We start from the raw sequence: 15904 nt of genomic DNA on the forward strand, positions 1-15904 counted from the left end.
GGGTTTTGCTTATCTTTTTTTTTTTTTGAGGGGAGTGGTTTTTTTTTTTTTTTTTAATAGAATCTGTACATAGTCTGATTCTTTGGATCTCAACATGCAGGAAGCAAGTAGTCTTATATCACTATCTTCCTGCTCATTCAGAAAGGAACAGAAGACTATCACTATGAAAAGACAGAATGGAGCAGATGTTAAAGTCCAACAAATTTGCTAGTCCAATGTTTGAAAAGGTTTACAGACAAAAAGCAAACATTGTTTAATACTCAAACCTTACTAAGTACATTTCATTAAATTCATTGTATCTGTTCTCAGGCAAGGCTACATCTGTCCCTTTTATGCAAAGCTTAGCACAAGAACTCTGACCATGGCCTTGTGCTTAGGCACTATTGATATTTGGGTGCAGGTTGCAATAATAACAACAACAACAAAATTGCATATTTCAGATGTTAAGGACACAATCAGATGCAGATCTAACTCTGCTTTATTAAGAAACCTTCTTGGCAATCTGCTGTGTAAACTCCTGCCTCACACAAACTGACATGTAAAAGCTTTATTTGATGAGCCTCCTGCACAAGAGGTGCACCCATTCCCATTCCATTAATGGAGCCAGTAATTTTTTTTTTTTTTTTTTTTTTTTTTTAAAATATCAGCAGACAAGGAGGAGAAGGGAATCTCATCTTCCAGGGTCTCCATCAAAAGATGGAGAATATCCCTTGAAATAATCATAACCCAAATGTTTTGGTAAACCTGAGCTAAATATAAACATCAGTAATCCAACAATAGGACAGTTTTCCAATGCAATCAGTATTGACCTTGTTCACAGGCCTATTAAAACCAGCCAGATTTCTGGTGAATGAAACGCCATATATTAAAAATGAACAAGTGTCACAAACAGATAATTTCTTTTACTACAATAAGTTTAGTTTGGTGATTCATATAATCTGAAAACAAACTGGACAAGAGAAATACAAAGTAACTTTTTTCATGTTATCACAACTCGGGACTAATTTCTGACTACTCAAGAAACTGCAACTACTCCAATTTAAAAGAGAATGAAATACATTAAAAGAGAAAGAATGCAATGGAGTCATGCATTCATTGATACAGGCATTAAAATAGTTTCCCATGAAAAAGCAGTGTCATGGATAGTGCTTTTTGCTTAAGCTTTGGCTTACCTGCAGGCAGCTTCTTGTACTCTCTTGTTGCTATCCAAGATACGCTTTAGCAACTCAGTCATTAATGGCTTCAAGTATGTGTCTGGGGGTTGACTAACTACCCAGTGTGCATAGCGACTAAGAGTCCAGCATGTAATGGAGCGCACAAGAGCCTTTTTGTCGGAGAGGCACTGAATAAGGTGAGGAATCAGCTCAGGAAGATATGGAATCATACCTTGCATGCAGCCTAGAAGAAAAAAATACAGCTATTGCAGTACGAGAATTAAGAAAAAGTTCTATCGTTTTCCGTTTCCTGGAAGGGACATATTTTCATTCTCTATCATGTAGGAATACATTTTAACAATATACAAAGCAAATCTACTTAATTTATATTAAGTCCTAAAAAGAAATCTTATCTAAACAATAATTTAAGACCCCAATTAAACTTACATTAATTTCAACTACATTTCTACGTTAGTGCTTCTCCAGTCTTCAGAAATTCTGCTTTATTAAATGGAGTATGGCAAGTACATCCAAACAAAATGAGTTTATAAAGCTTGGAGATCCTACGTCAGTCTACTCAGAGTAATTAAGACAAGAAGTAGAAAGACTTGGTCTTGACAACAAATCATCACATAATTAAACAGGGTTCCTTAAGAAACTTAATTTTCCTCTTGTTTTCTCCTAATATCATACAAATACTGACCAGCAATAAAAGCTACAAGTTTCAAGTCAGCAAGGGCAGTAATATACTGAGGTTTGCCAGAAGTACTAAATTCTACCTTACTTGAAGTCAAAACCCTCAAAAAAGCTTTCTAGTAACAAAGAAAAAAAAAAAGTATTCACTAGGCACTATGGGAAAAGAAAGATAATCCAGGCACGGACCCAAATGTATTCCTTCAGCTTGCAAAAGGGACAGAGATGCTAGAAATGCAGGCAAAAAGCCACACAAGACTGTGAGTAAGTACAAAGGAATGGAACTTAAGATATTTAAATTGGAGAACCATCCACAAAAAGCAGCTCAGGGCACTGAAGTTACACGAGTGGTTTTCTCCACTTCTGCAAACATTTGAATGAAATGTAAGGCTCAAATTTATTAAGTACTCCTATGAAATCAAGGTAGCATCTCCTGAAAGCAATAAATATATCCTGCAGAGTTAAGAAAGAGAGAAATAGAATAAATTACCTAAGCTATTTAGCCTCCCAAACATGCACTGATTTGAAAATTAAAAATTAAATAACTGCAGTCATCAATTAGCAGATGTAGATGTTAATCACTGAAACCAAACCAGCTAAGGACATATACTTGTTTGCATAAGTAAAGACACCTGGAGAAAACCACAGAGCTGCTTTAGAACCAATAAAAAAATCCAGCAACCTGATATGCACAGTTGCCTTACCTTCAGCAATTGCTCCAAGAACAAGGATACCAGATTCTTTAACTACCCATTCGGGATGGAAGAGCAATTCCTTCAAAAGGGGCAAGATGTGTGGGAGAAGTTCATCACGGAATACATTGGCTAGGACATCTAGAGCAGCAGCAGAACATTTCCCTGAGAGAAATTAAATGTGTTAATCACTCAAGTAGTTGTAGTTAGGCAATATAATCCTCATTTTAACTTTGAGCTGCCAGTGGAGTCTCAGGGCATTAGGAAGAAAGATGCTTCCATTTCATTACAATACACACTGATCCACTGTGCTCTGGTGCAAAGCCATAGTTCTTAGAAAGCCAGTTTTGCAGCACTTAAATAGCAACTAAAAGGACTTACACATTGGGGATATTAAAACATTCACTGAAAGGAACCACACCATTATATTGCAACTTCATATATACTACATGATTTCAGGATGGTATAACACTAAGGAAGAGGAAAAGTCTGTCACATGAATTTAACATATTGGAGAAACTATGGAGAAATAGCCTAAAAATACTAGCATTTCCAAAAGAAAACGCTCAAACATGATTCATGTCTCAAAGTAAAAAAAGGCAAAAACATCCAACTCTAGAGACTGAAACAAATTTGCTGGCCTCTGCTCTAAGCTTCTATACCTTAGTCCTATTCTGTGATGCACTAATATGAAGAGCAACACCTCAAAATTTGTTTGAAAGTTTTAATCCCATGTTTTTAGCAAACAAAAGCTCATAGAAGAAAAATCAGGAACAACTTCAAAACATGATTCAGAAATCTTCACTCTTTTTCTGCTGTGGTACTGTCATGTCTAGAAAAAATAATGCTAAGGTCATTTTATAAAGAAAGCATGTATTACAAAATTCATACTGCACTTTTTGCTTATTATGATCTCAGTTCCTTCTTAATCTGTCATCCAACAGAGTAAATCCAACTGGTCTCATTAGTAAGCAATGCTGCTAATTGTCAGGCTGTGCTGATGCTTCCTCTCTGTTTAAACTGGAAGTCAAATATAGAACACTGGGTAAGAAACAGGGCACACAATTCTGATTTTCAGATAATTCAAATTCTCAGAAGTCTAGATAACATATCAATACAGATTTCTTAACTGTTCTGTTCTTTTTCTTCCAGGCCACCATTCCTGGATAACTTTAGCTCCCTCACCATCTTAATCAAAACTGTGGACCACAGGGAACTCTTTGTCATTTCAGCTATCTTTTTCAGAAAACATGTATTTAATTCTGCAATCTTTACACACAGCAGCAACAAGAACAGTATTATGAATCTAAAACTATACTTTTTTAAAAAAAGTGTGCTTTATGGAAACAAGCATATTTGCACTAATTTTCTTCTAAAATAATAATAATAATAATAATAATAATAATAATCATAATTTAAAAAATTCAGATATGTCTCAAAATTGTTCAATCATAAGCTTCAAGGTGCATTTACCTGTCATGAAAACTTGAGGCCTTGGAAGAAAAAAAAAAAAAAATTATGTGGATGTGTTCAAATCTCAAAACATTATTCCACAATGAGGCTGCTTGCAAAGAACATTTATGTCAGATTTGTTAGAATTTCACTAGCTATGTTCTATCACTGAGCTTAAAAATCAGTTTGTGGCGTTTTCTTTCCTTACCACATGGCTTACTGGCCTAGAGGTCCTATGACCCATACACAGGCCATCAGAACTGCGGTTTCCTCACAGCTATGCTATCTCCTCTCTTCATAACTACAGTACTATATTCTGCTCAGAAGCAAATTCCTTATATAGAAAAGAACTACTGGTAATGGCTGTCAGTAGTAGCATAGATACATGGGGAAAAAAGAAAAAAAACCAAAACCCAAAGGAAACACCAACCAATTTTAGAGGGAAGACTGAAGTAAAAGAAAGCATTACTAAGCTTTCAGCTATCAATGTGTAAGATACATGATTTTTATTATCTTGTGGAATTAAAATTCTAAGTCCCAAAGTTCTATTGAATTGCATCCAATATATGTTTATAGCTCGATCTGCCATAATCAAAATAAGAAATAAGTTTACAGATGGCTAGCTTTTGCCAATACATTTACATAGTCCAAGTGTCATCTGAAAGACTCCGCCTCCACCCCATCCACCAACTATGTTAGCAGATACTTATTTTTGTATTCCAAACCAAAACCTCAGTACTCCTATAGACAAAGTCCTCTTTTACTGTAGTTCATGTAGCTCTATTTTAAAACATTTTACACATTACTTTGACATACTTAAATTCCAGTCAGAAATAGTATCATCATCATCAATTTCGTCATCATCATCATCATCATCTTCAATACCATCTTCTTCATGCTGCTGAGCCACCGTCCGTGAACGATGAAAACGAGGTCTTATGTCCTGCTCGCTATCTGGAATAGCTTCATCTTCTTCGACATCCCCCTGTCATGAAAACGTTGTATCAGATAAACTAGTCCAACCATATTGCTCAAGTTTTAGTTCAAGGTTTTATAAGCACATAACAGATTCATATCCCACTTGTGCTGCCCAGCTAACTAAAATGCCATTGTTCCTGCATTCTGCTGCTGCATTTACCAGAAAAACAACAGAAAGATAGAAGCGAGAGAGGTAAGCTCATGCACAAAGTATCCTTCTTGCTAAGAAATTACTCTTTATGGGAAAGAAACAGAAAGAAGGCATAGAGAAATTCCGGTATACGGACATATTCTAAAATGTAGTGATGGAAAGGGCTGTGTATTCAATCTAGAAGGCATCAGAACTATTCCTGAACATTTTTTTAACGCTGCATTGTTGCAGTAGTTCATGGGTAATAGTATCCTAGCTCTGCCTAAGTTGGGTGGAAGGAGACAGGGGCAAAGCAGGAATGACTGCAGATTATTTTCCAACAAACGCGGCAGGAGTCACATTTAGTATTTGGAACAGCACACCTTGCCCTGGAAAGCTAATTCTCCACTGAACAGATGGTAGGCCAGATCTGCCCACTCTGATCTGAAACATTCTGATTTATAGGTCAGAAGCTAACCAGATATTCTTACAGAGTAAAAGAAATTGATGCTCACCTTCAACAGAATAATATCGATCTCTGAATACTTCATACCATTTACCAGCACAGGTATCAGCCTACAAAGAAATATTGATACATGTCAAAATAACGCATAAAAAAGCAAGCTAGTTTTCTGTCACCTGGGCCACAATTTTAGTTGTAACCCTAAAAAAATTTCTAAGTCTGATAACAAAACCTGGTGCCTAAACCAAGCTCCATGTCGTAAGGTTCATCAATACTTTGTAATCTGAAAAAGTGTTAATTTCAAATTACAAACTATTAACTAGGGGTAGCCAGATGGCACAACTGAATTTAAACTTTAAAAAACAGATATTCTTCCACATGATGGATTTATTCTGAAGCACCTTTCAGAAATGAAGTCTAAAGGTTTTCAGTAAGAATTCAAACTCCTATAATACACATGATAAACAAGCTGGATCTCACAAATAGTACTTGTCACTTTATTTACTTGTGGCCAAAGACTATCTCACTACTCTCAAAGAAGGAATCCTAACTACATTAAGGCCTCCTGTCCTTTTGTGACTACTTCAATAAGAAAAGTCCCCAAAACTGCAGAGATCTTGACTAATGTGTATTAGGATTTACTTCACTATTAAACTAGTTATGGCTATGGGACTCCAACTGTACAGATGTATAGCCAAAATTGTACTAAGGCAAAAATGTCAAATACCTGACATAAAAAAAAAAAAACAAAAAAAAATCCATAAAAATACATATTGCAAGCCAAATCAAGCTAGTAATGACCATGGACTGACACAGCACCTTTGGTAGACTTAATCTCCCTACATTTTGCACCTGAAGAGTATGTTTTCGAAGGCCAGCAATAATATTCACACATTGCAGTGGCACATTAACTCCTGAACTTCGAATGGAGTACTAAGTACACACATTATCACAAATTCGTTAACATTTCTCCAGCAAACTTCATGAAGTTGAGGAGGTTATGTATTTTATAAGCAGGAGTTATGTATTTTATAAGCAAGCCTACAGGGCCAAAATGGAACAAGATGTTAGATACCACAGGAACAGATTTTTAGAGGATCTTGTCACATTTTTAATTTAATATAAAAAAATTTAAGATTATCATTAAATATTGACAAACTTATACAGCTCCCTAGTCAAACAGGACTGACCAACAAATGAGTTGCTTTCAACAAACATGACATTGAAAGATCATGAGAGAAATGTAATGTTACTCTCATTTATTTGTTTTGTAGAAATTTAAAAGCTTTTTTTTTTAAAAAAAAAGTATGATGCTGTTGCATTGTCAATGTTCATGTATGCCAAAAGAGGTTTAATACTATTATTTATTAACTACTGTTATTCTCAGGATAAAAATTATACACGCTGGAAATGGGGTGGGTAGACTCAAGAACTGTGCTATCATTCTTTTCTCTTTTGAGCTATAAGACTATGAATTAAGTAAAACCATTTTAAAACTGAAAAATTATTTCTCATAACATTGGTTCTCTTGTTTTCAACTCCTGTTCCTCCACTGCTACAGTAGATGTTTTAACCTCAATTCTCTACTTTCTAATTGCTTATGAGAACTGAAATTTTGCTGATTTTTCAAAATTGCTTCAAATCTAGAATGCTCATTTTTGCTAAGAAGAATGTGTCTCTTCTGTCTGTGATTCTGTTCTTCCACTCAAGATCTTGAGAGAACCGACTCAGTAATTTAAAAAACCTTCCATACATATATAAAAACAAAGACTATCCATTTATTGAGAACAGTGAAGAATCCACTTCCTATTGCAAAAGACTTCAGATTAGTCTGGAAAATAGTTAAAAACACTGTTGCGGACATGGAAATGTTAATGTCTCAAACATGGATATTAATTCCCATTCAATCAAGGATCCAGATTTTGAGGCACAGGATAACGTTTTGAAACTTACAAAAAATTGCTTTTGAAACTTAAACTACTATCAGGCTGCAGAAGTGTGAAGGAACACATTGACATGCCTTCTTCAAGTTAAAACTGCAATAGCAATTGATATAACATTGATTCCTAAATCCAAGTGATGTCATGCTCTTCTGTTATGATCTTCATAAAACAGGGAACCCATTGCATAACTATGTACATAGAAACATTGCACAGAGATGCCTATATTAGCAGTAGTCAAGACAACATGTACCTGTAATATCTGGTGTACCAAGAAATATCACGTGGATATGGTTTTTTTTTAGCTTAAGTGCACGTTAGCACATCTTTGTATCCATGTGAAGCTTAACAGCCTGTTAAGCTTGACATAAAGCACCATAATGATGCAGTTTAGGTTTCTTACAGAGGCCAATGGGTCTGAAATCATTGGAATCCTTTTCAATGAACTCTGTGCTACAGCCATGTTTACTATGCACAATAACTAGCTACAGGAAAATTATTCTAAGCATACTGCAAGCTAGATATAGTCCGTATAAGAGCAACCAGAAACAGGTCAACTGAAGATTAAAGATGACTATTTCAAAATAAATAGGAGTCGTAACTCTTAATACTTACTTAGTAAGATGCCGACATAATACGTCTTTACAAATTGGCTGTTCAGCCAAAGTCAGCCAAAACTCACAAGCCTCCAAAGCCACATTTTCATCTTGGTCCTGGGTCCTTTGAAGCATGTACTACACAATACAAAAATAGATGACTTGTATAAGACAGAAGTTTTAATTGTCCAGAAGAAGCTACTAACACTGCAAAGTGTGTTTGCAAAACCGGACTATGCTACCACAGTAGTTTTGTTTCTTTGGGTAGAGGGGAAAAACAGATATAAGAGCCTACTTAAGGCTCTTACAAGTGAGAACAAGCTAAGAGACCTCTTTCTTAATGCTCGATCATCCAGATTCTAAATTTCTTCACTGCTTAAAGTGAGAACATTATTACCAAAAAATTGCAGAGACTCAAGATAATAAACAGCAGTTTCCTGTTAATATTTTTTTAACTCCCCTTTGCACTTTTGAATAAAAAAAAGATACAATCACACCCTCAAGATGGAAATACTTTTTATTTCCAGTACCATAGAAAAGCTTCCCTTCCAAAGCTTAATTACCTGACAGGATCTAATTAGGTAGAACCCATAACAGGGCGGGGCAGGGGGAGGGGGAAGTCTCACATTTTTCTAGCATGAACGGTAACTCAGAGATGCAGTATCAAATCTTAAAGCTTGCTGTTAACATCTAATCCTCCTTCAACCAAAAATAATCAAATACCTACATAAACAAAAAGTCTAGGTAGATGACTGCTATATCAGTTTCTTATACTCAATCACCAAAACAATTTAGGGAGGACTCTTGCAACTTCCAAAATAGTAATTTCTGCATTCTGCCATGCCAGTTCTTATTTCTGAAACAGATGGTTCTTTCATTCATTTTAGAAAACCTCATGGAAGCCCGTGTAGCTATCTTTCCACACACCTGATTTAGAGCAAAAGAAATCCCTCTTCATTTGCTTCACAATACCATTTTATCCTCAAAATTAAATAGAATGGGGAGACCTTTATTATCCTTATGTGTTTCAGGGATGCAAGACTTGCCACGAACGGCACCCCTTCCCAGGAATCAAACTAAATTGCAAGATTTTCCTAAAGGTTCACTATTGTGATTAAGAACCCACAATAACAGAAGTACTGCTCTATTCTGAGTTGTCAACAGATTGCAGCATCAAAAAGTCAAAAAATATCCTACTCATTGCAAGTAAGGCTTCCTTAATGCACTGTAAATTAAGAGATTGGGTATTTTTCCCCAGAAGTCTTGAAAATCTACTATTTATTGCAAATTTGTTATTTGTCAGGAAGACAAAAAGGGAATGACAAAAAGTAATGTGTTTGAAGATGGCCCTCACAGTATCATTCCCTCTTTAAGTATCTGTTATAAATATTACACTATATGCTCCATAAAGTTAGATAGCAGCAGATTGAAAGGGCTACTTACACTCACTCAGTGGTGTAAGATAGCCATATACACAGCCTGGAAATCATAGCAAGAACAATGACCCTAGTAACAAAGCGAAATGTGGAAAGGATATTTGAACGCTTTTTTAAAAATTATTATTATCATGCCACGTTTTAATAAATAGTTTTAATGATAAGCTATAAAGGTCTACTGACTTTAGGCAATGCAAATAGTTGCTTCGTCACAATAAATTACAAAATAGCATAGGGAAATTATTCAGTATTTTGTGTACTCTGTAACTTAAACAATGTAGTGTTAGTCTTGTTAAGTCAAGCCGCCTAGAAAATAATAGTGGGATACCCAAAGTATTAAGAAGAACATTCCTTTGAGCAGTAACAGACATGTCTTTATGTGAAGAAAGCAACAGGATGCAAAAGTCAGTATTTCTACTGAGAAATACCTTAGGAGCCATTTGTTTGGATAAATACACTCTGTGAGCATACAGGTGCCATCTAACGATTGAAATGTTAGGTTGGTCAGCTCCTCATGTATCCTATCATCAAGTTCTCAGACAAAAAAAAAAACAAAAAAAAAAAAAACAAAATACATCTGGATCTGCTCACTATGAAGTGCATGCTCAAAAAACCCAATGAAATCCAAACTCACTCATTCCTGTTTGCTCCAGGGATTTGCCAAGAAAATTTAAACCCATCTGCTTCAAAAGCATGATACCTGCCATGGCTTTCTTAGAATCACTCTGAATCATTAATATTCTTAACTACTTTTAAAGTCAGTCTCCATAAGCATAAAGAACATTATATAGATGTAAGTTTCTCTCTTTTTAAGAGTTTCTTCACTTAGAGCTGCCATCAGCAGCAGCATTTAGGTTGGAGGCATTAAAAGCCTCAAAGGTGCAAAACCTGACTCATTTGAATGCTAAACAATAGTCAGTTCTGGGATATTACATTTGCGGATACCAGGATGTATACAGAACTGGGAAAATCAGTAATAATACACAGTAGTTCCAAAACTGAAAAGAAAAACAAAACAAAGGCTAAACTTAAACTTTCTGTTACAGAACAGAAAATCACTACTACTGTCTTTCGTAGAGAGGAAGCCTACTAATAGTTATCAGCAAAATACCAGATAAAATGAGAATACAATCTTGGATCTTTTTCTGGTTGGTGACATCATTTCTACCTACAAAGTCTAGAAGTTCCTTACTGAACTTGGGAGGGTGAAAAGCCAGAGGTTATCACTTTCTAACAATGTAATGTCCAAAGCTTTATTCTGTCTCAAAAAAAAAAAAAAAACAACCCCAAAAAAACAACCCCAACCCCCCTCCAGCAAGCACCAACAATCCTTGTTTGTCCTACGTTACATGAGAACATGTCTGCCAAGACTGGTGCCATGGAATTCCAGACAATGTATACGAAGACTAGACACCAAGGCTGTCAAGGGTGACCTCAGTTTTATGCACCTCTAATGACTGTGTACAGGAACAAGAAGAACTTAACACTTTCTTTGTGGTGGTGTTTGGAAATAGTCCTTAAGGAAACTGACACTGGGTTATGACCCACCTGTCCACATGAAATCTGTATAAGAAACATTATGATTGTAGCTATATTTCCAGTCAGGAAAGTAGCATACCTAAATACTACATAGAAACTGCTAGTATTTCCCAGAAACATGGAAATTACTCACAGCTCAAACAGCTCACCAGACAAAAAAAAAAAAAAAAAAAAAAAAAAAAGAAAAGAAAAGAAAAGAAAAAGAGTTTATCGATCCTCTGGCAGAAAGTCTGCAATAATCTAAAATGGGTAAAGGAACTATTAAATGACAGTAACCTCTATAACTGAATGTAACAGGATCAAAGCTGTTAGTAGCTCAAAGTAGCTACATAAAATAACATGCCTTATCCTTGTTATGGTCCGCATAGCCAAAAAAAGTCACAGCTTCAATGTGCCAACTGTAGCAGTACCAGCACTAGCACTAGATTTTTAGCCTGATCTTCTCACTTGGGATCAAGCAATGCCTGACTGCTCCATAGTATAGCTGATCCTGGTCATTTCAGGATCAATTAACTTAATGAAGAATAAACAACTGCCATATGCATTGTCTGTCAAACACAACATCAAGTTAGTAATTAGCTAAGAAGAAAGTTTTGCATTCTCAGTCTTGAAGGAAAATGAAAAGTAAGCAAGTGCAAGTGTAATATGCCTGTTCTAATGAATGCTTTTTATTTTTTATTATTTCTGCAATCCCGAACAGTTTTTTCAGCATGCAATCTGGGAAATGAGACTCACCTCAACTATACTAATCATATGAGGAAGCAGGCGATCCATTCGAACTTCCAGCAACATTACCAGAGCACGGCAAACATTTTTGCGTACTTCAGGCTCCTCATCACCAGCCAGTGCAAAAAGATTCTGTTGGAAAGTAGTACCAGTTGAAAAGCCTCAGTTCATATAGTTCAACCTGTATTTAAATTTATATTACTGGCAAAATGAAGTATGCAAACATGTACTTCTGTACTGTCCCACCCCACACCTCGGAATATTGTTTAATTAGTTAAAGACATTCGGTTTAGCAAATGAACTCCTCAGACTCTTAATGTATATTGTACACATAATCAAAACACTGTATAACATTAGCACTGGCCCAAGGACATTATTTCCAGCATTTTTTTTCTCCTAAACATAAATGAAGTTCTGAAGTCAGAAAACTCCATCCCTACCTAACTGGAGCAAATCAAATACTCTAGATAACCCAAAATACCACCCATCTAATCTGTGTTCAGTAGCAGTATTCAGAGAGACTCAGACAGACTCAAGTGACATGATGATCCTTGTACTGCACTTTCCATCTCTCATAAGTGACAGACGGCTGCCATTACTTTTATACCTTTATGCAACAAGAGTTTCTTTTACTTATAAAGATGAAACATCTTTCAAAATACTATTTTTGGGGCTTGGAGAGTGCTTAGACTAATCAGCTCTGAGCACAAGCATACAGAATGAACTTCAAGCTCAAGAAACTAAGAACAAGCAACCAGATGTGGAGTTTGAGGGCAGAGGTACTTGTAAAACATAACTCAAAACTCTTGATAAATTAGATATATAATTTGGCTTAACCACCCAACCAAGAATGCGCACCCACCTCAATAAAAGAATCTATGTGCAACATAAGAGCTTGAGTTCTGCTGATGATAAATTGATTGACGCATGCAACAGCATGAGACCTACAAATGGAACAGTTAAAATAATATAAATTTTTCAGGAGTTAAACATTTTCTAAATTGTACATAGGCATCAAAAACATTAGGAAGCAATCTGGAGGCAAGAGGGAACAAATCTGCACACCTATAGTATTATCAAGCAAAATTATGAAATCACATTTTAAGTACCGCCTTATATTCTGATATATCTACTAGATATTTTAAAATAAAAGTATCTAGTAAATAAAAATCAGAGCAGGATGACTACACCCAGCACATTTGTTCCAAACAGCATGTAAGGATTTTCTTTTTGAGTGTATTATGATTAATGATCTTCTCAGATATTAACAGTTCCATACAAATCAACATGGTGAAATTTTAGCATGCCCTTCTTTATTGTTAAGTATTCAACTGCTTTTGCAATATTTTTAGTATTTAGTGAGACCAATACATGTCAACAATATAGCAGTATCTTAGAACAAACACACACGTGTAGTAGAATAGATACTAAAACACTTGTGGTAGAAACAAGCTATAAAACTAAGCATTGGTTCCTCTATTCCATTTCATGCAAAGCCATTACTTACAGGTCTTTTTCATTCTCAGAGATACAAAAGTCAAATTCCGTAAGTAAAGGCACAAGGCAAAGCTACCTATAAAAGCCTTTGAAGATCCATTAAAGTATTTTTACTAATGTGACTCCAAACTTCTATTCGGTTTAGACATTTCTTGGAAGACTGTCTCATAAAACATTCTTCAAAAGTTGTCTCTTGACAGATTTAAATATAAAGTATTTTACTGCCACTACTAATAGTTTTCATACTTGAGCACTATGTACTGAAATCTGGCTGTGGATCAGCAGGTGGCCTGCTTTAAACTTGAAACATCGCAGCATAAGAAAAAAGTGAAAGACTGTATAATGTGTTAACAAAAAAAAGCATGTTTTTCTCCATGTCTCCCAGCTTCCATGAGAGCAAGTTCATGCTTTCTTACATATTTTTCTTAGTGTGCATCTAAACCTAAATCTTACTTGAATCCTGTAAAGATATATTCCAAGTTATACTTTTCCTCTGAGTCTTCAGGATTTCATCAAGTACTGCTGGCAATAAAAAATTGGCACCTCCAAGTTGTAAAATCTTTCAATATAGTTTTGGAACATGAGTTAAAAAACACATTTCACAGAATCACAGAATGGTTGAGGTTGGAAGGGGCCTCTGGAGGTCATCTAGTTCAATCTGTCTGCTCAAGCAGGGCCAGCTATAGCTGGTTGCCCAGGACCATGTCCAGATGGCTTCTGAATATCTCCAAGGATGGAGACTCCATCAGCTCTATGAGCAACCTGTGCCAGTGCTTGGTCACTCTCACCATAAAAAAGTGTTTCCTGATGTTCAGAGGGAACCTCCTGTGTTTCAGTTTGTGTCCACTGCTTCAGGTTCTGTCACTGGGCACCACTGGTAAGAACCTGACTATGTCTTTTTTGCTTCTTCTCTTCAGGTATTTACATACACTGATGAGATCCCCCAGTCCCAGCTCTCCCAGTGTTTCCTCATAGGAGAGATGCTCTAGTCTCTTCATATTTTCATGCTGTTTGCTGGACTCCCTCCAGTATTTTCATGTCTTTCTGGCACTGGACAGCCCAGTACTGGACACAGTATTCCAGGTGAGACCTCACCTGGAAGATAAGGGGAGGATCACTTCCCTTAACCAGCTAGCCACGGTTACCAACACTCCAGCCCAGGATACCACTAGCCTTCTTTGTGGCAAGGGCACATTGTTGGCTCATTTCAGGGCAAAAACCACTGTTCTTTGTAATGAGTATTAGCAATAAGAATTTAATTCTGGAATTTTTCTTCTATCCTATACTTCTGTTACTTTGGAGAGATTAATACAGTTTAACAGTGAAAAGATGACAAACTCATCGAATTTGATTCAGCTGAAAGATAAAGAGCTTAAGTTTTGGTGTAGTTAAAGTAGAAAAATTTTTCTGCAAGAAATCAGACACTATTGTTAGCAAAAGAGTTTTGACTTTCCTATTGCTGGTGTCATTACAAAATGAATGCAAAATTGTTTTTTCTAATCAGGATATTCAGTCCTCACCACAGCATTGAATTTTTCATAATAATAGGCAAAAACTTAAGAGAAACAGTTTGATTTTCAAAATCATAGGCTGATTGTACATTTTGAAGATGTATAAAGAGTTGAGATTTTTGTATTAACTAAGCAGGTAAACATGGAACTTACTGATGCACGGACTGTCTGTAGATCTCTGCAGGATCATTAAAAAAAAAACTAAGCATGTTTGAAACAGATCTACAAAGTAGCACCTTGCTGCTCATGTAAATAAAATTTTAACAGGTAACTGTAATACAACATCTAAACCTACCTTATTTTTGGACTGCTGTGCTTGAAGAACTGCAGGAACTTAGGTATCATGATATTGAGTGGTCGGTCCAATACATCACTATCTAAAATTTCAGCAGAATCTTCACATATCTTCTGAAGAGCGCCAAAAGCACCCTGTTTAAAAAAAATTAAAAACTAAAAAAAAATATTTTCTTTGACATTCTCAAGAAAGCAAAATTTCAGGTTTTGTACAGAACAGGTAATTTCAGCACAAAACAGTATATGTCACTAGTTAACACAGTAAATGCAGCTAACCAAATAAAAGGCTTTTTATTTAAGCACTTTATACTGGTATTTGTAAGCTCACAAGCTGGGTGAGTCAGTAATGGATAAGTGGCAATTTTAATTTTTGCATTCAATGGTCATCTATTCAATCATATTTTTAAAAATGCTTAAAAGCTAGTTCTTATTTGAGAAATAAATGTCCAGGTGCAGAAGTAGCCAATTAAAACAGAACTCTGGATATGACAGCCAATTTGAGTTTCATTTTCAAGTGTTTTTTATTTTTCTTGAGAAAGCAGCATTAAAACATTACATAACAGCATAGCCTCTTGGACCATGATCATATCTCTGAGGATTATTTTATACAAAATGCTTCACACACTTTCATGGAGACAGTATCAAGTAATTAATATTGTGCGACCACAGATTTTTATTTTCTTAAATCAAACAAGGCTTTTTTTTCTCCTCATAGTTTAAAACAGTTAAGTAGTTATTTATTTATTTTCCTTCATATACACTGAACAAAACAGTTCATTTCACCCTGATATGGCAATGATAGA

The 15904-nt window shown here is 35.6% G+C and overlaps 1 protein-coding gene across 1 annotated transcript in view; it reads right to left on the reverse strand.

The window, feature by feature from the left end:
• Positions 1 to 15904, reverse strand: part of TNPO1 (transportin 1) — a 57176-nt gene that overhangs the window by 19320 nt on the left and 21952 nt on the right. Inside the window, exons 7-14 of the mRNA XM_086770194.1 lie at positions 15103 to 15236; positions 12662 to 12743; positions 11809 to 11931; positions 8118 to 8236; positions 5615 to 5675; positions 4808 to 4976; positions 2552 to 2704; positions 1173 to 1398 (exon numbers count right to left, since the gene is read on the reverse strand). Of these exons, the coding sequence (XP_086626320.1) occupies positions 1173 to 1398; positions 2552 to 2704; positions 4808 to 4976; positions 5615 to 5675; positions 8118 to 8236; positions 11809 to 11931; positions 12662 to 12743; positions 15103 to 15236 (1067 nt within the window). The remainder of the gene's footprint in view (positions 1 to 1172; positions 1399 to 2551; positions 2705 to 4807; positions 4977 to 5614; positions 5676 to 8117; positions 8237 to 11808; positions 11932 to 12661; positions 12744 to 15102; positions 15237 to 15904) is intronic.

Source organism: Chlamydotis macqueenii, chromosome Z (genome assembly GCF_036417535.1).
Source record: "Chlamydotis macqueenii isolate bChlMac1 chromosome Z, bChlMac1.mat, whole genome shotgun sequence".
Lineage (NCBI taxonomy): Eukaryota > Metazoa > Chordata > Aves > Otidiformes > Otididae > Chlamydotis > Chlamydotis macqueenii.